General features: G+C 48.7%; 1 protein-coding gene across 3 annotated transcripts in view; it reads left to right on the plus strand.

Moving 5' to 3' along the window:
- Positions 1-23,060, plus strand: part of adgrd1 (adhesion G protein-coupled receptor D1) — a 380,324-nt gene extending 357,264 nt beyond the window's left edge. For 2 of the 3 annotated variants that reach the window (XM_087999853.1, XM_087999854.1), the window contains 4 exons: positions 1,657-1,783; positions 3,755-3,796; positions 12,419-12,511; positions 21,083-23,060. In XM_087999853.1, coding sequence (XP_087855979.1) covers positions 1,657-1,783; positions 3,755-3,796; positions 12,419-12,511; positions 21,083-21,178 — 358 coding nt within the window. In that variant the 3' untranslated portion in view covers positions 21,179-23,060. Of the gene's footprint in view, positions 1-1,656; positions 1,784-3,754; positions 3,797-12,418; positions 12,512-21,082 lie in introns of those variants that run through there. The other variant, XR_015761231.1, reaches the window with a different exon arrangement.
- Positions 23,061-23,544: the final 484 nt, after the last annotated feature.

The raw sequence follows: 23,544 nt of genomic DNA on the forward strand, positions 1-23,544 counted from the left end.
AGGATTGGGAGTGGCTTGGAGGGGAACTTGTAAGATCTGTTGGATTATAAATGTACAGAATCTGAGGGAGTTATAGAATTTAATCCATTCCCAACAAAGATGCCAATTATAGCTGAAGTGTAGCTGTTTGGGGCAGTATGGTGGCTCAGTGGTTAGCACTGCTACCTCACAGTGCTAGGGACCCAGGTTTGATTCCAGCCATGGGTGACTTCCTGTGTGAAGTTTGCACATTCTCCCTGTGTCTGTGTGGGTTTCCTCTCACAGTCCAAAGACCCACAGTGTGGGTCAGGTGAATTGGCCCGTGCTAAATTACCCATAGTGTTAGTTTCATTTGTCAGAGGGAAATGGATCTGGGTGGGTTACTCTTTGGAGGGTCAGTGTGGACTTGTTGGGCTGAAGGGCCTGTTTCCACACTGTAAGGAATATAATCATCTAGTCCCCACACTGCGCAATTCTTATTTTCTGTCTTTTTCAGTAACTTTTCCTAAGCATCTATACTCTTTAAATCTCTTCTTTTTAAAATAAACACGTCTCTGTGATTAAGGCAGGTTTCCATTCTCCTTCCATCATGTCTTGCTGAATCCTTTCCGAGACTCAGCTTTAATAAAAGCCTTTCGGCCACAGTATATTGCATTAAAATGCCAAAAAAAAACTAATTGTAGCCCATTTCCAAGCTGGGAGCTGATCATTTATTACTGAAGGAACTTCAGGATTTCCAGTAATGGATATGGACTGTACCTCCCATTGCGGACTGTGAATTATTTGCACCTACAACCCAGGCTAGTGCAGACGCTAATTTACCATTTGGCTGATCTTTCACAATTTTATGAACCATTTTGTCTGTTACAGCTCAGTGCCTTGCACATGCCCCATTGCTAAATGCCTGTCTGCTGCTGCTGTCTTCAAAACAATTGTGTTTCTATTCAAGCACAAGTCTCATTGGAAAATCCTTCTTCTCCCCCCATCCCACCACCCCCTGCAGCATTTCAGTGAGAAATTCTGCCCGTGGTCCAAACCTGGCCTTTTCACACGTTTCCATAGCTGTAGTTATTTTCTTGTCTTTTCCAATGTTCCCTTCTTTTCCAATGAGTTTCAGTTTTAGTTCACGCCACACAATCTTCAGCAACTCTGATTACTCATTCCCCATGTGGACAAAATCACCCAGTCAACTGCTTGGCCAATTGTCCCTTTCTTCGTTCCTGGCGACTGGGTGTCACAGACTGGGCCAGCATTGATTGCCCAGAGGGGAGTGAGGAGTCAACCCCATTGCTGTGGGTCTGGAGTTACATGGAGGCCAGACCAGGTAAGGATGGCAGTTGCCTTCTCTATAGGACATTAGTGATCTAGATGGGTTTTCCTGACAATCGACGATGGGTCATCACTCAGCCAGCTCTCTGTTCCAAGTGTTTTAATGAATTCATATTTCACCATTTGCCAATGTAAGGTTCACCCTCCTTCCTCCAGGATATTGACCTGGGCTTCTGGGTTTTTAACCACGACACCAGCTCGCAGACAACCTATAACCGTCACTTGTACTTGATCTCTGTTTGGTCTCATGCATCTCTCCAAACAAGACTCGATGTTAATACGGCAGTCCCTGTGAAAGGATGAGTTTTGGTGAGTGAGTTGTGCTCACATCTTTGCTTTCCTTTACAGATTAACAGCCAAAGCAGTGGCTGTGTTGCTGCCAATACTGGGGATATCCTGGGTGTGTGGAGTACTGTCACTCAATAACTACGCCATCGTCTTTCAGTACATCTTTGCATTGTTCAACTCTTTCCAGGTAACTGCAGTGTGGTTCTGTAATCCAGAATTGCACTAAAAAGGCACTCAGATTGAACAAGTGATTCTGGGTGACCTATTCCTTGATACACTGACCATCTTACAGGATGTTGGACTGGGGTGGACCAAGTTAAAAATCACACAACACCAGGTTATAGGTGGAAGTGGGTAATGCAGATGCTGGAGATTAGAGTCAAGATTAGAGTGGCTCTGGAAAAGCACAGCAGGTCAGGCAGCATCCGAGGAGCAGGAAAATCGGGCAAAAGCCCTGATGAAGAGTCCATTCCTGATGAAGAGCTTTTTCCCGAAACGTCGATTTTCCTGCTCCTTGGATGCTGCCTGACCTGCTGCGCTTTTCCAGAGCCACTCTAATCTTAACACCAGGTTATAGTCCAACAGGTTTATTTGGGAGCACTAGCTTTCGGAGCGCTGCTCCTTCATCAGGGAACTAGTGGGGCAGGATCATGGGACACAGGGTTCATAGTAAAATTGTGTCATCCTACAGGAGAGTGACCATCGTCACTCCACTCCTCAGATTGGGAGTGTGGACTGCGGGCTCAAGAGGGAGGCCATGACTTTGTCATAATGTCACTCTAACAGCAATTCAGAAACCCCCCAGACCAACATGCTGGGACAGGGGTTCGAACCCCATCGTGTCAGACGGTGATATCTGATTTCAGTGACAAACAAACAAATAAGAAGGTAGTGTCGGGGTGACCTTGCAGCTTCTGTCGGATGTTGGAAAGACCCAGCTGCTTCACGAAACCCTTTAGGGAAGGAAACTGCCATCTTTACCTGGTCTGGCCTACACCTGACTCCAGATCCACAGCCATGTGATTGACCCTTAACTGCCCTCTGGATGGGTAATAAAGGTCCACATCCTATAAATACATTAAAAAACATTGGGAGAGCAATGAGCCCCCTAAGCCTGGTCTGCCCTTCAGTTTTCTCTTGGCTGATCTATTTCCATCTTGGAAACTCCCCTCAAGGTTGGAGGCTGGGGAGGCAGATACTGAGCAAGAAATGTCCATCGTTTTGGAGCTGAGTTTTCTGTCAAATTAGGGGCAGGAATGGAGATGAATCAGACAGTGTGTGGAGATAGCTGAAGCAGCCATCACTAAGATGGCAGGCTGTAGTAAGGCAGAGAGTTTGTATTAATGCCTTGTCTAGTAGCACAAGGGAGAGAGGTGTCACACAGAGTCAGAGGCAGACTGTCTTTAATAACAGACGAGGTGACTCAGTCCCAGTCGGTGTTGAATTACTCCTTTATCCATTCACCACAACGGCATCATGATATAAGACAGTGAGGACAGGATGGAGTTAGCTTTTTATTAAAGATAGGAGCTGAACCCCAAACAACAGACACACAGGGAAATAAAGATATCCTTTAGTCTGAGCTGAATTAGAACCTAAATCACAGAGGGTGTAGGCCAGAGTCTGCACCCAGAGGGGGAAGGTACGGGCGGGGGAGGGGAGGGAGTGGGAGGGGGAGGGTGCGGGAGGGGGGGGAGGGGAGGGAGTGGGAGGGGGAGGGTGCGGGAGGGGGGGAGGGAGGGAGCGGGAGGGGAGGGGGAGGGTGCGGGAGGGACGGGGCAAGTTGTGTGTGTGTGTGTGTGTTGGTGTGTGTGTGGGGGGGGGGGAGGTGCGGTGGTGGGTGGTGGAATGAGGATGGAGTTGGAGATGCTGCCCAGGTTTGCAGGAACACTGCCAGTCCCATTCTGGGATGACCCTCCTGCCCACCTTCTGGAGTGGGTATAGACCTTGCCCAGTGAGGACCTCCCACCACCTTGTGCCAAACCTGTGATGCTTGGACCAAACACGAGGTCCCTTTCCAAATTCCCCATCACCATCCAATCATATTTCATCCTGGCAGCTTGACTATTCTCCTCCTCTTTCTGTTTGAAGTGTCATTGTATTTGAGATGTTGGTAATTTGCTGTTTCTGATTAAATGTTCCTTTCTCTTGTTTTTAGGGATTTTTCATCTTTCTCTTTCATTGTCTCCTGAATTCGGAGGTGAGTGACTTTGGGAAATGATTGACTATGTGTGAAAAGTTGTTGGGGTCGATGAGTGAAACAATGTCACATAAATTCAGACCAAGACCATCACCTGCTCCTCCAGATCCTGTACAAAGTGAAGCTTAGTAAAACCTCTCAACAATTTGTTTATACTGGGATTGCATCAACAAACGCATTGTAGTTACATAGCACCTTTAGGTTTTATTATTCACCAGGCATTACTGACTACACCCAGCAATTATTGGTCATTTCTACTTGCCCAAGATAGTGAGTAACTTGGAGGGGAACCTGCAGGGGGTGGTGTTCCCATGTATCTGCTGCCCTTGTCCTTCCAGATGGAAGTGGCCGTGGGTTTGGAAGGTGCTGTCTGAGGATCTCACCAAAAGTTTCTGCAGTGCATCTTGTAGATGGTACACATTGCTGCTACTGAGCATCAGTGATGGAAGGAGTGGATGTGGGGCCAATCAAGTGGGGGCTGCTTTGTCCTGGATGGTGTTGAGTTTCTTGAGTGTTGTTTGAGCTGCTCCCATCCAGAGTATTCCATCACACTCTTGATGTGTGTCTTGTAGATGGTGGACAGTCTTTGCAGGGATTAGGAGGGGGGATACTTGCTGCAGGAATCCCAGCCTCTGATCTGCTCTGGTAGCCACTGTGCTTACTTAGTGAGTTTCTGATCAATGATAACCCAAAAGATGTTGACAGAGATAACACCATTCAATGTCAAAGGGCAGTAGTTATATTGTGTCTTATTGTTGATGGTCATTGCCTGGTATTTGTGTGGCATGAATGTTACTTGCCAATTGTCAGCCCAAACCTGGATATTGTCCAGATCTTGTTGCATTTGAACATGGACTGCCTCAGTATCTGAGGAGTGGTGAGTGGTGCTGAACATTGTGCAATTATTGGCGAACATTCCCATGTCTGACCTCACGACGGAGGGAAGGTCAGTGATGAAGCAGCTGAAGATGGTTGTTGTGCTGACTGTAACGAGGTCAGCCAGGTGGACCTCATAGAGTAGCAGTTCCCTGCTTGGGGCTGGTAACTTGGCCAAATCAGAGATTCCTGGCTATCAGATATAAACAGGAGTGCCACCCCAGCCCGGACGGAATTTGACATTGGCCCCAAGGTCCCGTACTTCCCGCGGGAGCCTGTGCCCCACAACCTGAGCCGCCTCCGGAATTTTAATTTTGTCTCATTTAGGGATGTGAAAAGAAGGGCCCTGTATAGACTGCTGCTGCACACCGTCCACCTCTTCTCCCTCATCCACCGTCCGGACACGCCTTGGCGTGCCCATTTGCCACCGGGCGGTGGGGATCCCCAGTGGAGGGCTCTCTACGCGGGAGTCCTCCCCCTTTCTCTCGGGGATCTGGGGTGGAGGGTGCTGCACGCAGCGGTCCCCTGCAACCGCAGATTGCGGTGGTTCACGGACTCCCAACCCAACTGCTTGTTCTGTGGCGCTGTGGAGTCCGTGGACCACGTGTGCATTGGTTGTGGGCGTTTGCACTCCCTTTTTGATTTTCTGACAAACCTTCTCCTCTGTTTTTGGTTGCACTTCAGTCCCACGCTCCTGATCTTTGGGCACCCGGTACGGAGGAGGGAGGGCAGGTCTGAAGCCCTCCTTGTGGGTCTGCTCCTGGGCCTGGCCAAACTGGCCATTAACAGGTCCAGGCAGCGGGACGTGGAGAGGGTCGTTAGGGCCGACTGCCTGCCCCTCTTCCGCGGTTACGTTAGGGCCCGGGTGTCCTTGGAGAAGGAGCATGCGGTGTCGACCAACACCCTGGAGTTGTTCAGGGAGAGGTGGGCGCCGCAGGGAGTGGAGTGCATCATTTCCCCCTCCAACTCTATTTTGGTTTAGTCCCTACCCTCCCCTTCACTGTTTGATCACACAGCATTGCCCTTCGATGTGAAGGGCACTGCTTGTCACTGGCCACTTGGTGGTGGAATATAAATAAAGATTTGCACACTTGTTCTTCACTGGGTCCGACACCTAAAAATAAGCATTATCGCTGTTAGGCAGTAGTGTGGGGGAAAATTAAAAAAGAAAAAATAAATAAATAAACAGGAATGTCAGGGGTTCTGTTCACTTTGAGAGCTGACTCTGAGGGAGCTGGATCAGGGTCAAGGACTCTCCCCGTGTAAATAAGGGGGGAACCGGTGATGAATACTGGCCTCTGTGGATAATTTCAATTGTGTCTCGGACAGTACCCTGAGGAGCTCCTGCAGAGATATCCTGGAACTCAGATGACTCCAACAACCACAACCACCTTCCTTGTGCCAGGTATAACTCTAGCCAGTGGAGAGTTTGTCCCCTGATACCCATTGATTCCAGTTTTGCTGGGGCTCCTTGATGCTACACTCGGTCGAATGTAGCCTTGATGTTAAGGGCTGTCCCTCTCCCCTCCCCTCTGGAATTCAGCTCTTTTGTCCATGTTTGACCCAAGGCTGTAATAAGGCCAGGAGCTGAGTGACCCTGGGGGAACCCAAACTGGGCGTCTCTGAGCAGGTTATAGCTGAGCAGGTGCTGCTTGATAGCCCCGTTGGTGACACCTTCCATCACTTTACTGATGATGGGGAGTAGATTGATGGGGTGGTAATTGGCCCAGTTGGATTTGTCCTGCTTTTTATGTACAGGACATACCTGGGCAATTTTCCACATTGTCGGGTAGATGCCAGGGTTGTAACTGCACTGGAACAGCTTGGCTCAGGGGAGGGGCAAGTTCTGGAACACAAGTCTTCAGTACAATTGCTGGAATGTTGTCAGAGCGTGTAGACTTTGCAGTTTCCAGTATCTCCATCTGTTTCTTGATATCACGTGGAGTGAATCGAATTGACTGTACTGAAGACTGACATCTGTGATGCTGGGGACCACTGGAAGTGTCCAAGATGGATCATCCACACGGCACATCTGGCTGAAGATTGCTGCAAATCCCTCATCTTTGTCTTTCGCTTTGTACTTTTCCAACACAACTGAGACCTTAACCCTTAACTAAACGATACTGATTCACCCCATTCCAGGAGATCACATAGTTAGGGAGGGGAGACATGGTGGAGGGATTTTGATATCAAGGCATTGCTTGGCTGTGAGTCAGTGTAATAGGTGAACTCTGGGACTGTGGAGGCGTAGAAATGGACACAGGTTTGGTTGAGCCTGATCCTATCTTCCCATGATGTTTCAGGTGGCCCTCTACTGCAGTTTGTGAGGGTGGAACCCAGACTAACAAGCATTGCAGCCGGATCAGGCCAGATAAGGATCCTCTCGTTGCTGCTGTCAAGCCTTGATGCTACAGTAAACTGAATGAGCTGCGCAGCGGCAGGTCGAAGTTAAACTCCAGCCTGTGTGGAACACATTGTAAATTTATGCTCAGCTCTGAAGATTCCCTATTTGAATATTGCCTTTGTAACTTGGCCTCAGATCTGAAAACAAATGCATTAGAATGAGCCCAACTCATCTGTTTAGGTCATGGTCCATTGATTCACTTGTTTTATTGCGATGGAAGTGCTCTGCTATCATTTGAGACTAGTTTAATTTAAAAGTAGTACATTATATTGTGAGGGAAGGAAAACGTACAACTGCTGAAACAAAACATGACAATTGGCTGATTCCGAACTGGGTGAAATGGGGCTGTTTGTGCAGAGCTCTCATTTTCAATGAATCCTATCCTCCCCAGCATCTGCTCCTTGCCTCTTAACATTGCTTTCAGTTTGAGCCAAGATTCTAGTTTACTAACCAGTTGTTAACGTAATGATGTGGGAAGGGCAGAGTGTTTACCTTAGCGGCAGAAAACAGCCTTCACTATCGAGCTGCTCTGAAACTGGGTTCCACCTGGTGATTTTGGTGTTAGATCCTGTCACTCACTGAACCTGAGGTATCAGCATTCTCAAATACTTCCCACATTGTCCCTGGGGCTGCTGTCGGTCATTGTACCACACATCCCGGATGGAAACCTAACATGAGGATGCAACTAATATAAAATGATGTCCAATCAGACTGAGCCAGGCCATTCTCTCCTTCGTGATGTGTTATATTGGTGCTTGGCATTGATTGCAAGGTAAAAACAATGACTGCAGATGCTGGAAACCAGATTCTGGATCAGTGGTGCTGGAAGAGCACAGCAGTTCAGGCAGCATCCGAGGACAGGCAAAATCGACGTTTCGGGCAAAAGCCCTTCAGTGATTGTTGGTCTGTGTATAAATAGGTATATATGTTGTTGCTGTTTCAAACACCCATACCCCATCTGTTAAATCAAGCAGAAAAAGCTTTCAGAGATTTACAAAGGTTGATTGCAAATCTATAGTTTAGCACAAACATCAGTTTTCACCTTCCCCTTCTAGACCCTGTCCAGAAACCAACTCCCCAATGGGGAGAGAACTGAGTGTTTAAAAAAAATATATAGTCATTGCTCTCTCATTAGCGGGATGACTGGGAATGGTTTCATCTGAGGGTCACCATGCCTTAGGTGAGGGATGAGGTTGAGAAGGAGAGTCCTTCGTGGTAACCTCAGCCAGTGCAGGAATTGAACCCTCACTGTTGTCCTCACTCTGCATTGTAAATCAAATATTCACCCAACCAACCATGCCAATCAAGTTCAGTTACAGTTGAGTGTAAAAGTGCAAAACATGACAGGAATGATCAATCCTCCAGGACTGAACAAACAACAAAGAACATTACAGCACATGAGCCCTCCAGGCATGCATCAATCGATCTGAACCTGTTGCCTGTTTTCTAAGGGTTTTTATCCCTCTGCTCCCTGCCCATTCATGTATCTGTCTAGATACATCTTAAATGATGCTATCGTTCCCGCTCCTACCACCCCCACAGCCAACACGTACTACACCCACCACCCTTTGAGAAAAAGAACTTTTCACACATTGATCCCTTAAACTTTTCCCCTCTCACTTTGAACTCGGGTCCCCTAGTAATTAACTCCCCCACTTTCGGGATAAAGTTTCTTGCTATCCACCCTGTCCATGCCTGTCATGATTTTGTAGATCTCAATCAGGTCCCCCCTCAACCTCTGTCTTTCTAATTAAAATAATCCTAATCTACACAACCTCTCTTCATAGCTAGTGCCCTCCATACCAGGCAACATCCTGGTGAACCTCCTCTGCACCCTCTCCAAAGCATCCACATGCTTTTGGTAATGTGGGGACCAGAACAGTACGCAGTATTCCAAATGTGGCCGCACCAAGGTCCTATACAACTGTAACATGGCTTGCCAACTCTTGTACTCAATACCCCATCCGATGAAGGAAAGCATGCTGTATGCCTTCTTGACCACTCTATCAACTGGCGTTGCCACCTTCACGGTACAATGGACCTGAACATCTAGATCTCTCTGTACATCAATTTTCCCGAAGCCTTTTCCATTTACTGTATAGTTCTCTCTTGAAATGGATCTTCCAAAATGCATCTTGCATTTTCCCAGATTGAACTCCATCTGCCATTTCTCTGCCCAGCTCCCTAATCTATCTATATTCTGCCATATTCTCTGACAGTCCCCTTCACTATCTGCTACTCCACCAATCTTAGTGTCAGCTGCAAACTTGCTAATCAGACCACCTCTACCTTCCTCCAGATCATTTATGTTTATCACAAACGACAGCGGCCACAGGTCTCCATTTTGAGAAACTCCCTTCCACTACTACTCTCTGTCGCCTGTTGCCCAGTCAGTTCTTTATCCATCTAGCTAGTACACCATGGATCCCATGCAACTTCACTTTCTCCATCAGCCTACCATGAGGAAACTTATCAAACGCCTTACTGAAGTCTGTGTACATGACATCTACAGCTCTTCCTTCATCAATCAACTTTGTCACTTCCTCAAAGAATTCTATTAAGTTGGTAAGACATGACCTTCCCTGCACAGAACCATATTGCCTATCACTGATAAGCCCATTTTTCTTTCAAATATAAATAGATCCTATCTCTCAGTATCTTCTCCAGCAGCTTTCCTACCACTGATGTCAGGCTCACAGGTCTATAATTACCTGGATTATCCCTGCTAACCTTCTTTAAACAAGGGACAGCATTTAGCAATTCTCCAGTCCTCCAGGACCTCACCCTTGTTCAAAGATGATGCAACGATATCTGTTAAGGCCTCAACTATTTCTTCTCTCACTTCCCTCAGTAATGTGGGATTGATCCCATCCAGACCTGGGGACTTGTCCACATTAATGCCTTTTAGAATACCCAACACTTCCTTCTTCCTTATGCTGACTTGACCTAGAATGATCAAACATCTATCCCTAACCTCAACATCCGCCATGCCCCTCTCCTCGGTGAATACTGATGCAAAGTACTCATTAAGAATCTCACACATTTTCTCTGACTCCACACATAACTTTCCTCCTTTGTCCTTGAGTGGGCCAACCCTTTCTCTAGCTATCCTCTTGCTCCTTATATATGAATAAAAGACTTTGGGATTTTCTTTTACCCTGTTTGCTAAAGATATTTCATGACCCCTTTTAAGCCCCCTTATTCCTCGTTTCAGATTGGTCCTACTTTCCCAATATTCTTCCAAAGCTACGTCTGTTTTCAGTCGCCTAGATCTTATGTATATTTCCTTTTTCCTCTTAGCTAGTCTCAATTTCACCTGTCATCCATGATTCCCTAATCTTGCCATTTCTATCCCTCATTTTCACAGGAACATGTCTGTCCTGCACTCCAATCAACCTCTCTTTAAAAGCCCCCCATGTATCAAATATGGATTTACCCTCAAACACAATAATTCCAGCAAAAATAGGTTTTGTTTCATTTTCTTTGAGTAGTTCTGTTTATTAACTATAAAGATTATTTGAGGAAAGGCCATTTGAACAACTGTTATGCAATCAGGTGAAGACCAGTCTTCTCGCTTTCCAATTGGCTAAGGGATAGCTATGTCGGCCAACCAATAGTGGGAGTTTGGACCAGTTGGAGGTCATGTGATAGATGTCCCAGGTTCACAGAGTTGGCAACTTTAAGGCCAGTGTATCAGAATGTTGTTGTTCGTGTTAATTATCAGACTTTGCACCACAGTGTAAGGACTGAGCTTTCAGTCATGGAAGGGGATATTTTACATCCAGTGCAGAAGGGGACTCGGTCTCAAATCCACCCCCCATCTGGAAGATAGCATCTCTGACAGTGCAGCACTCCCCAATGTTACTGCACTAAGGAGGGTCAGCCTGGAGTCAGTGCTCAAGGCTCCGCAGTAAACAGCTTTCTGATTCTGAGGCATGATTTGTCTTAAATCGAGGCTGACTCTTCAAATCTGCAAGTGCTAAGGCCAGATCACAACTGTCTGGGGCAAAGTGTTTGGTGAGGCATTTCCCAGATTTGAATCTTGAGGTGATCAGCTCATTGGAAATGACTCCCAGCCGGTGATAGTTTCTGGGGTCAGTTGGAGCTGGATGTGTATTTCACTGACTCCGAGCTAAGGGAATTGCACTGAAATAGCTTCCTATTACTGTGAAAGACTGTCGATGGGTTCAAAGAGCTGTAAATGGATTAGCCAGGAGCACAGCTCCACTCAAACAACGCTTGGATTAAGCTTCAGATCTCACTCTCAATGGTCCTGCTCATTATTAAAGAAACAAATTCAACAAAACAGTCATCCCAAAGCTGTGAGTAATTATCAGTGAATGCAATTTGTACGCCTGAACTGTGTGTATCTGTATAGTTTGTAGAAAGGGGCCCTCTTGTGGCACAGTTGTAGAATCCCTGCCCCTAGACCAGGGGGTTCAGGTTCAACTCCCACCTCCTCTAGAGGAATGTAATTGGTTTTAAAAAAAAGGTCTGTGGACTCCCTTCCAACTCCATGTTGATGTAGCCCCTGCCCCATCCTGTCACCTTTGATGGTCTGCATTGTCTTTAATTGGCATGGCATGAAAATTAATCAGGAGAAAGTGAGGACTGCAGATGCTGGAGTATCAGAGTTAAAAGGTGTGATGCTGCAAAAAGTACAGCAGGTCGGGCAGTATCCAAGGAGCAGGAGAATCGACATTTAGGGCATAAGCCCTTCAGCAGGAATTAATCAGTCTGTTATCAAGGGGAGCTTATTGGTGGTGGTTACAAGAGGGAAAGAATATGCCGTGGGAAAAATGACCACTGAGCTGTGTGTAAGAGCACGTCTAGTTATGTACATAGAAAAAAAAATGTTCAGAAGAAAATAGACGCCTTTTGAGATGTGGAATGCTGAGATGTATGTTTAGATATTCCGTTTCTAGACTGTAAGACAAATGAAGAGGCATTTGAAATCACAAGAGCAAAAAGAACGCTGAAAGTGACATCCTGGAAAGGAAATGTCAATATCTTGGCTGTTTGATCAGAGCTGGAAATTTAGAGATCTCAAGGGGTGACTCTGTGAGGGCAGATCTCCCACTGGCAAGCAACTTCTAGCAGGAACAGAGTATCACCATGTTGAAATTCAAATTGCCTTGTACTCATGTTTGAGATAGAGCCTGTAGAAAACCGCGTTTTACAAAGTTGGAATTGAAAAGTAATGATGTAGCCAGGGAGTATCCTGCAAGCAGTTTTCAGAATTTTGCAATTTAGCAGAACACTGCTGGTCTAGCAAATGACTAATCATCTCCCTGACTCTGTTGTATTCCAGCAGCACCAATCTTTCTTTTTTATCGTTTTAGGTGAGAGCTGCTCTCAAACACAAGACAAAGGTCTGGTCTCTCAATAGTAGCTCCATGCGTAATGTCAATGTGAAACCTTTCAATTCAGACATTGTAAGTACAACCTCCCTTTTTGCCTTGTCTTTACTGTCACTGCATATTCCACTGTTTCACACTAAAAGACTGGAGAAGCCTCATTTTTGCAACAATTGGAAAAAGAGATTGGCCAGTTTGCTTTGGTCTAAATAACTGCAGGACAAACATTGAAAAGCTGTTTGACAAAGATCTCAATCTCACTCACTTAGGCCTTAAAGGCACAAGGAAAGCACAAGTTTAAAGGACAATTCTCATCAATATTCTGCTCTAATTTCTCTCCTCTCCCAACATCCAAAGCTCTCGGTTTATGCATTGTTCCACCTGTCTGCACACAGATGCTTTAACAGTCAGCTGAGCTGGATTGTTTGCCAAGAGTTGAGAAACAGCAGTCTGTTTAATTGTCTAATCTGCAGAGACTCAGTTAAAAGCTGGAAGATTTGGCAAAGGACTGGAACAGAAACAAGAGCATCTTGCTTGTTCACTCATTGAACACGCAGTGTCCTGTCTCTGCTAGCACTGATCCTCCAAAAGGAGGCACTGTTGGTTCTGACAGTGATGATACTTAACGCAGTGCACAGGAACAACAGCCCATCTGGAATACTGTGAACAGTTTAGGGGCCCCTTATCCATGGAAAGATAGACTGTCATTGGAGAATCAGTCATTCAGTCGCCTGGCCCTAGGTATGGAGGGACTGTCCTCTGATCAAAGGTTAAATAGGTTGGGCCCATACTCAGTGGGATTTAGCAGAATGAGGAGCGACCTATTGAAATATATAAATTATTTAGTGAGATTATCAGTGTAGATGCTGAGAGGTCATTTCCCTTTGTGAAAGTGTCAGGAGCCAGAGGGTAGGATCAGAGAATAATTCCACAGCGGCCAGTATCCCATCACCGAGTTCCCCTTTATTTACTCATGGAGAATCCTTGATCCTGATACTCTCCGAGTGGACAGAACCTCGGACACTCCTGTTAATTTTTTTTTTCTCCAGAACGTCTTGTTGACACTCCTGTTTATTTATTTATTTTTTCCTTTCCCCACACTACCACCTAAGTGCGGTAGTGCTTATTTTTTCCCCAGCACCCATGGTGTGTGTGTGTGCAGGGGTGAGACACAGTGAGAGACACAAAGTGCACGAATCTTTATTCAGACACTCCTGTTAATATCTGTCAGCCAGGGCTCCCTGATTGGATCAGGTTAACAGCCCCAATCAGGGAACTCCTAGTCTATGAGGTCTATCTAGCTGACCTCATTATCAGTACACTGTGGAATTCTCTCCTCAGGGCTGTTGAGGCTGGGTCATTAGATGTGTTCAATGTTGAGATCGACAGATTTTTAGTCAGTAAGGGGAAATCAGGACTTATGGGGGAAAGGAAGGAGAGTGGAGTTCAGGATTATCAGAGCAGCCATAATCTCATTAAATAGCAGAAAAGACTCAATGGGCTAAATGGCCAACTTTTGCTTATGGTCTTGTGGTCACCAGCATCTTCTCAAGGACAATAAATGATGGCCCCACCAGCAATAGTCACGTTCTATGGGTGAATAAAACAAAATGTTCAGATTGTGTTTTCAGCGCTGGGTGGGTAGGTGCGGTTGGGTTGGTGGGTGCAGTGGAGTGGGCTGTTTATCTGTAGTGCTCTGGGACACCTCACCATTCTCTTGATTGGGCAGTGTTCACTAATGCCCTTTTCAGGGGGAAATCTGCTGTCTGGTCCGGCCTACATGTGACTCCAGACCTAAAGCGATGTGAGTAACTCTTCTCCACCCTCTGAAGTGGCAAAGCAAAGCACTCAGTTTATGGATATTGACCTTGCCAGCAATGCCCACATCCCATAAGGGAACTAACGCATCAAATCAATAAATAATCTGTCAATGTAAGCTTTCAATGGTCTCAAACGCTGAGCTTCCAACATTCCACTGGGGAGACAATTCCAACATTTTACAACAGAGGGGCGTGAAGAGATTTCTACCACGCTGATCCAGAATTGCTGACCCCTTCAGTCTAACTGTAATGCCCTGGCTTCCCCTCAGTTTGGGGGTGGGGGGGAGGGGGGACATGATAAAGAATCAAATTTTCAGCCTTGTCAACCTATCAGAGTTTTGTAACTTGATGATTGAAAAGGAAGATTTCCTCCTCTTATCTTGCCCTTCAACATTCCCATTATTTTTTGAGGTTAATTACCTTTAGTACGGTTGAAAAACCTCTCACACTGCTCAGCTGTTTTTGCTGGTCACCTTGTTCCTTGACGTACTGAAGGTGAATGATGCTGGCTTGAATGTTAACTGTTGAGGTAAATCATTCCTTGGGTTTTTTTCCTTTGGCAACCCCCCCCCCCCCTCCTCCCCCATCCCCCATACCAAGCAACTGGCACCATCTAAACGGAAATACCAACACCTTTTAGAAGAGCCTGAGTAAATCTTTCTCATCCCTTCTGCTGAAGGGAAGGTTTGTTTATCTTGAGGATGGGTGGAAATTGAGCAGCTTGGCTACTCACTCACAAATTATAATTCCAATTATAACGAAAGAAGTAAGCCCCTCCCCCAGCCCTCATCAGTCTCCCTCTCTCATCTGCTGCGATTTTCCAGCAAGGGATGAATGCAGATTTCTCCTCCTTCCTCATTTCTCCTCCCCCACCTTGTCTCAGTCCCAACCCTCGGACTCAGCACCGCCTTCTTGACCTGCAATCTTCTTCCTGACCTCCCCGCCCCCACCCTCTCTCCGGCCTATCACCCTCACCTTAACCTCCTTCCACCTATCGCATTCCCAATGCCCCTCCCCCAAGTCCTTTTATCTTAGCCTGCTGGACACACCCTCCTCATTCCTGAAGAAGGGCTTATGCCCGAAACGTCGATTCTCCTGCTCCTTTGATGCTGCCTGACCTGCTGCGCTTTTCCAGCAACACATTGTTAAGCTCTGATCTCCAGCATCTGCTGTCCTCACTTTTTCCCTCTCTCAGCCCCCATAAACCTCTCATGCTCCATGAAATAACTCCACAGCGGCCGGTATCCCATCACTGAGTCCCCCTTTTGTTTACACAGGGAGAGTCCTTGACTCTGATCCAGCTCCCTCAGAGCCAGCTCTCAGAGTGAACAGAACTCCTGACACTCCTGTTTATATCTGTTAGCCAGGGCTCCCTGATTAACAGTCCCAATCAGGGAACTCCTATTTTGAGGTCCACCTGGCTGAGCCTGTTACAGTCAGTACACTACATGCATGCCATCTCACAACCCTCCACCCCGTCCATGAACCCCCACCCACCCCCTGTGACCTGTCCCTGTAATACCCCAATGGCCATTCCTGCTCTCCCATACTGGCCCATGCTGAGCTTCAGTCGATATTGTTGGTAAACAGTCCAAACTTCCACAAAATAACGGAACCAGCTCCGATCTAGGGAAAGCACTGCACCACTGACTGCTCAAACTCTCTCGTCTCTGCTGCCAGATGTGCAATGTTTATTTGCGCAAGTTTCAATTGCTTACAGTTTTTGCTATTAGTACTTTAAGTGATCTGAATAACTAGATGATTATAGTTAGTGCTTCCTCCCACAATGCAGCAGACGTGGTTGGGAGAAACAGCCTACACACTTAACAGGCCCCTTCGAAAATCGGACAGCTCAGGGAAGAGGTCAGGAATTCTGGAATCGTGACTACCTGCCATTAAGGGCTTTCAGAGTATCCTGACTTGGCAACACTCCCAGGCCATTCTTTCAAATATAAACCAATCCATTTAGGAGGGTAATCAGGAAACACAATCTCACATAAATGTTTAACGGAAGTCATTAATGGAAACCGAAAGACTGTGGATGCTGATGATCAATGAGAGACCAATTGGATTGATATTGAGTAAAGAGAGTGAGGGATCTGGAACCAAAGCAGGAGATGGGGTTGGGCATAGATTAACCATGAACTGACAGAATTGGTGGGCTGAATGGCCATCGACTGTACCTGTATTCCAGTCAGGTCGATGTCTGCCGACCAGTCTTTCTTACCCTGAAATAGTGTTCCTTCTGTTTTTTTTCCCGATGACGAAATACCAATTTATTTGTGTCAGAGACAACCACCTCCAACTCCAGCGGCTTACATTTGTATAGCTCCTGAAACATAACAGGATGGCCCCAAGTTGCTTCTCTGCAGTGATAATCAAGTAAAGTTTGACACTGGATCACAATGAAGAGGTGTTATTACAGGTGACGGAAAGCTTAGTCAATCAAATAAGGTTAAGGAGCATTTTACAGGAGCACTGTAAAATGGACAGCGGTCAGGATGAATTCCAGAGCTCAGGTCCTAGGCATCTGAATCCATAGCCATTGGAGATGCTGCCTGACCTGCTGTGCTTTTCCAGCACCACTCTAATCTACACAAAATGGTTAATGTCAGGGACAACAAGAGAACAGAACTGGAGAAGCATGAGATGTTACAGATTTGTAGGGACTATTAGAGGAGGTGACAGAGATAGGGAGGGGGTGTGGGGGCTGGAGGGGGGGTTACAGAGATAGGGAGGGGGTGTGGGGGCTGGAGGGGGGGTTACAGAGATAGGGAGGGGGTGTGGGGGCTGGAGGGGGGGTTACAGAGATAGGGAGGGGGTGTAGGGGCTGGAGGGGGTTACAGAGATAGGGAGGGGGTGTGGGGGTTGGAGGGGGTTACAGAGATAGGGAGGGGGTGTGGGGGTTGGAGGGGGTTACAGAGATAGGGAGGGAGTGTGGGGGCTGGAGGGGGTTACAGAGCTAGGGAGGGGGTGTGGGGGCTGGAGGGGGTTATAGAGATAGGGAGGGGGTGTAGGGACTATGAGAGGGGCTGACAGAGATGGGGGGGTGTGGGGGCTGGAGGGGGGTTACAGAGGTAGGGAAGGGGTGTGGGGGCTGGAGGGGGGTTACAGAGGTAGGGAAGGGGTGTGGGGGCTGGAGGGGGGTTACAGAGGTAGGGAAGGGGTGTGGGGGCTGGAGGGGGGTTACAGAGATAGGGAGGGGGTGTAGGGGCTGGAGGGGGTTACAGAGATAGGGAGGGGGTGTGGGGGCTGGAAGGGGGTGACAGAGATAGGGAGGGGGTGTGGGGGTGGAGGGGGTTACAGAGATAGGGAGGGGGTGTGGGGGCTGGACGGGGTTACAGAGCTAGGGGGGGGGGGTTGTGGGGGCTGGAGGGGGTTATAGAGATAGGGAGGGGGTGTAGGGACTATTAGAGGGGCTGACAGAGATGGGGGGGTGTGGGGGCTGGAGGGGAGTTACAGAGGTAGGGAAGGGGTGTGGGGGCTGGAGGGGGGTTACAGAGATAGGGAGGGGGTGTAGGGGCTGGAGGGGGGTTACAGAGATAGGGAGGGGGTGTAGGGACTATTAGAGGAGGTGACAGAGATAGGGAGGGGGTGTAGGGGCTGGAGGGGATTACAGAGATAGGGAGGGGGTGTAGGGACTATTAGAGGAGGTGACAGAGACAGGGAGAGGATGTAGGGGCTGGAGGAGGCTACAGAGATAGGGGTAGGGTGTAGGGGATTGAGGGGGTTACAGAGATAGGGAGGGGGTGTATGGGCTGGAGGGGGTTACAGAAATAGGGAGGGGGTGTAGGGGCTGGAGGGGGTTACAGAAATAGGGAGGGGGTGTAGCGGCTGGATGGGGTTACAGAGATAGGGAGGGGGTGTAGGGGCTGGAGGGGGCTACAGAGATAGGGAGCGGTTGTAGGGGCTGGAGGGGGTTACAAAGATAGGGAGGGGTGTAGGGGCTGGAAGAGGTGACAGAGATAGGGAGGGGTGTAGGGAGTGGAGGGGGTTACAGAGATAGGGAGGGGGTGTCGGTGTTGGAGGGGGTTACAGAGACAGGGAGGGGTGTAGGGGCTGGAGGGGGGAACAGAGATAGGGAGGGGGTGTAGGTGTTGGAGGGGGTTACAGAGACAGAGAGGGGTGTAGGGGCTGGAGGAGGTTACAAAGATAGGGAGGGGTGTAGGGAGTGGAGGGGGTTACAGAGATAGGGAAGGGGTGTAGGTGTTGGAGGGGGTTACAGAGGTAGGGAGGGGGTGTGGGGGCTGGAGGAGGTTACAGAGATAGGGAGGGGTGTAGGGGCTGGAGGAGGTGACAGAGATAGGGAGGGGGTGTAGGGGCTGGAGGAGGTTACAGAGATAGGGAGGGGGTGTAGGTGTTGGAGGGGGTTACAGAGGTAGGGAGGGGGTGTCGGTGTTGGAGGGGGTTACAGAGACAGGGAGGGAAGTATGGGCTGGAGGAGGTGACAGAGATAGGGAAGGGGTGTAGGTGTTGGAGGGGGTTACAGAGGTAGGGAGGGGGTGTGGGGCTGGAGGAGGTTACAGAGATACGGAGGGGTGTAGGGGCTGGAGGAGGTGACAGAGATAGGGAAGGGGTGTAGGTGTTGGAGGGGGTTACAGAGTTAGGGAGGGGGTGTGGGGGCTGGAGGAGGTTACAGAGATAGGGAGGGGTGTAGGGGCTGGAGGAGGTGACAGAGATAGGGAGGGGGTGAAGGGGCTGGAGGAGGTTACAGAGATAGGGAGGGGGTGTAGGTGTTGGAGGGGGTTACAGAGGTAGGGAGGGGGTGTCGGTGTTGGAGGGGGTTACAGTGGTAGGGAGGGGGTGTGGGGGCTGGAGGAGGTTACAGAGATAGGGAGGGGTGTAGGGGCTGGAGGAGGTGACAGAAATAGGGAAGGGGTGTAGGTGTTGGAGGGGGTTACAGAGGTAGGGAGGGGGTGTGGGGGCTGGAGGAGGTTACAGAGATAGGGAGGGGCTGTAGGGGCCGGAGGAGGTGACAGAGATAGGGAGGGGGTGTAGGTGTTGGAGGGAGTTACAGAGGTAGGGAGGGGGTGTCGGTGTTGGAGGGGGTTACAGAGGTAGGGAGGGGGTGTGGGGGCTGGAGGAGGTTACAGAGATAGGGAGGGGTGTAGGGGCTGGCGGAGGTGACAGAGATAGGGAAGGGGTGTAGGTGTTGGAGGGGGTTACAGAGATGGGGAGGGGTGTAGGGGCTGGAGGAGGTGACAGAGATAGGGAGGGGGTGTAGGGGGTTACAGAGATAGGGAGGGTGTATAGGGGCTGGAGGAGGAGACAGTGATAGGGAGGGGTGTAGGTGTTGGAGGGGGTTACAGCGGTAGGGAGGGGGTGTGGGGGCTGGAGGAGGTTACAGAGATAGGGAGGGGTGTAGGGGCTGGAGGAGGTGACAGAGATAGGGAGGGGGTGTAGGGGCTGGAGGAGGTTACAGAGGTAGGGAGGGGGTGTGGGGGCTGGAGGAGGTTACAGAGATAGGGAGGGGTGTAGGGGCTGGAGGAGGTGACAGAGATAGGGAAGGGGTGTAGGTGTTGGAGGGGGTTACAGAGGTAGGGAGGGGGTGTGGGGGCTGGAGGAGGTTACAGAGATAGGGAGGGGTGTAGGGGCTGGAGGAGGTGACAGAGATAGGGAGGGGGTGTAGGGGCTGGAGGAGGTTACAGAGGTAGGGAGGGGGTGTGGGGGCTGGAGGAGGTTACAGAGATAGGGAGGGGTGTAGGGGCTGGAGGAGGTGACAGAGATAGGGAAGGGGTGTAGGTGTTGGAGGGGGTTACAGAGGTAGGGAGGGGGTGTCGGTGTTGGAGGGGTTACAGGGATGGGGAGGGGTGTAGGGGCTGGAGGAGGTGACAGAGATAGGGAGGGGGTGTAGGGGGTTACAGAGATAGGGAGGGTGTATAGGGGCTGGAGGAGGAGACAGAGATAGGGAGGGGGTGTAGGGGCTGGAGGGGATTACAGAGATAGGGAAGGTGTGTAGGGTCAGGAGGGGGTTACAGAGGTAGGGAGGGGTTTAGGTGTTGGAGGGGAGGTGACAGAGATAGGGAGGGTGTGGAGGCTGGAGGGGGTTGACAGAGGTAGGGAGGGGCAGTAGGGAGTGAAGTGGGTTACAGAGGTAGGGAGGGGATTTGGGGGGGTTACAGAGATAGGGAGGGGGTGTAGGGGTTGAGAGGGTGACAGAGGTAGGGAGGGGATGTAGGGGATTACAGAGGTAGGGAAGGGGTGTAGGTGTTGGAGGGGGTTACAGAGATAGGGAGGTGGTGTCGGTGTTGGAGGGGGTTACAGAGATAGGGAGGGGGTGTAGGGGTTGAGGGGGTGACAGAGGTAGAGAGGGGGTGTCGGGGATTACAGAGGTAGGGAGGGGTTGTAGGTATTGTAGGGGTTACAGAGATAGGGTGGGGGTGTAGGTGTTGTAGGGGTTACAGAGATAGGGAGGGTTTAGGGGCTGGAGGGGGTTACAGAGATAGGGAGGGGTGTAGGGGGTGGTGGAGGGGGTGACAGAGGAAGGGAGGGGTGTGGGGGCTGGAGGGGGTTACAGAGATAGGGAGTGGGGTGGAGGGGGTTGGTGACAGAGGTAGGGCGAGTTTGCTTTGCAGGGTGAAAGGTCTTGGTGGTGTGGGAGCCAATGTGGTTCAGTGAGTCCAGGGAAGGTTGTGTGAATGGGACACGTGTGTGAATGAGGGAATTGAGTGCCTGGAGCCTGAGTGTGGGGATGAGCTGGGGATGATAGGCATGTGTGCAGAGGTGACCAGAATCGGAGGAACACTCTGTTCCCAGAGACTTGGGGGGGTGATCATGGGGAGAGTGGGATAACTCCAGGAAATGAGGCTTCATTCCTGTCCATCCGCAGATGAATGGAAATCGAGCGATCACTACCCCGACCAAACTGAACACGTGGGAGAAGAGCACGGAGTTTGGGAATCGAATGGACCTGTCCGCAGTGTGACCATCGTCCCCCTGCCTCGACCAACCAACAGCCGATACAGTCTCCAGTCTCATCACTGCACCCCTCCAAATACTGATCCACACTCACTGAAACTGGCCCAACCGGAAAGGAAGGAACTGTTGACTTAACTCTCTCTTATAAAACTCAAAGGAAAGGAACTGAGACATGAGGTATTTATTACACCAGACAGAGTGGGACAGGGTGATGGGGATGTAGGTTAGTGTCCCTCTGGATGGTGAAACCCATACTCCAGGAAAGCACGATGAGCTCAGCAGTTATCCTGAAAGCCCTTTCCCTGATGGGGGTACCATCTGTACCCACCTGATACTTAATGTGACTCTTGGTTTTGCCCCTTTTGTGTTGGGGATCATTTTGTGAATTCTTAAGCAATTACGACAAGCACATATAAAGGTGTACTGCAATTTTAAACTAACTACATTGAGTGTAAAATGATAATTGTTCCTCTTTAGAAGCATGCATAGCGGGTGTCAGAGGAATTACGAAATCTATGTGTTTTTGGTGGGAATTTTATATATTGTTTTATTGTGACACAGGTCTAAGACTGAAGTATGTTTTCTTTCTGTATATTTTTCCGATATCTGACGTTTTTTTCTGTGTTAAGAGGCAAAGTTTTCTCCACAACAGATTCTCTTTTTCCAAAGCCAGTCTTGTTCTTCAGTCTCTCTCTTGAGGTTAGAATCTACTTTGTTTAATTTTATGGAGGCTCCTTTTAGCAGCAGTTGACAGATCTGATGCTGGGATGCTTTGGTGGTTTGGTTAGTTCAACCAGACCGGGGCTCAGCCATGTGGCCCAGGGAGCAAGTCCCACCGACAGAGGTAGGCTGGAATTCTTTATCCTGCCAATTTGGGGGGTGGGGGGGGCGAGGAAGGGAGGGTGCAACGTAGGTTTGGGGTAGGGTAGGCCTTTAGAGCCAATAGCAGCTGGGGGTTCCTGACCCAGTGGCTCCAGCCAGGGGTCAGAGTTGAAAGATCAGTAAACTGACTTCTGTAATGAGAGACCATCCAAGGAGCAAGATTGAGGTGAATGGGCCAATCTTTCTCTGGCGTTTTCAGAGAATGAGATATGATCTGATTGAAACAAACGGGATGTTTCCAACACTCAACGTGTTGTTTATTGTGATGGTAGTTCCCCTGGGCAAGAGCTGAATGGGGGATGATCAAGTAGGGGAGTGGGAGGACAGGTATAGTCCCAAAAATAATCAATTGGCCATTTAGGAATGAGATGATGAAAAACTTCTTCACTCATTGGGAGTGAATCTTTGGAATATATCACCCCCCAGGACAAGGGACGATTAGTTAGTTTGTAACAGGGGATCGTTAGTTAATGAGTCAAGACTGAGCTCAAAACCTCAGAGGGATTTGAAGATATTGGGTTTGGAGCAGGGAAGTGGAGTTGATGTCAATCATCCATGATTGTAGTGAATTGAAGAGCAGGCTCCGTGATCTGTATGTTAGCATTACCCCAGGGTTGGAAGTGGAGAGGATTGGGTGGAGGCTGCAGAGGGAAGAGTGGGTTGCTGAGTGTGACAGGTTCAAATCCCTAACCTCCTCCAAACCTAGACTCCCTTACAAACACTGAGCAAGCATTCTGAGGATCATGGGACACGTGTTAAGTGTAGAGCAGCAAAGAACGGTTATTTCTCCTGTTTTTATTCAAAGTCAGTGTCTACAGTGTGTGATGATGTCATGTCCCTGTTATAACATGTTAATGTTCTCTGATGGATAGGGATGTAATAATTTAACTGAAACTATCAAACTCTAACTGTTTTGCCATGAGAAAAGCTATTATGTTGGAGTGTGCCTTGTGAAGATATTATACTAAGTCTGTGCCTGATGAATAAATGTCTGTCACAAACAGGAATGCAGTACTCCTCTTTGCACTGTATTACAGTCATTTTATATCGACTTAAATGAAAGGCTGCGACCAAGTGCGTATCTGAGAGAGAGATTCTGAAGAAAATCAACTTTGAAATCAGATTTAAAACCTTCCTATAAACATAATGGTCACACTCTCTCATTGCAAATAACTATATTTAGCTAACTTTCTTAACCGAGTTAAATGCCACAAATAGCTTTGCAGCAGTGTTTATCACGGGGTTTTGCCATTGAGACACATACAGAAACATGAGGACAGGTGACCAAGCAGCTTTAAGGGGTGTTTCAAAGAAGGACAGTATTGGTGAATTGAGGAGGGAGAAGGTGTGGGCAGAAATGGACAGCTTTTAGAGATGAGAAGGTTGGGGGTGGAGTTCAGGTTCATTCCTACCAGGAGCAAAGACAGGACAAGCAAAGCTACAGCTCGCTGCCTGATGGGTTGGGTGAGCAAGATAAAGCTGATAAAGAAA

The sequence above is a fragment of the Chiloscyllium plagiosum genome, unplaced genomic scaffold (genome assembly GCF_037043375.1).
Source record: "Chiloscyllium plagiosum isolate Xiang-an unplaced genomic scaffold, Cpla_swu_hap1 HiC_scaffold_24, whole genome shotgun sequence".
NCBI classification, from domain to species: Eukaryota; Metazoa; Chordata; class Chondrichthyes; order Orectolobiformes; family Hemiscylliidae; genus Chiloscyllium; species Chiloscyllium plagiosum.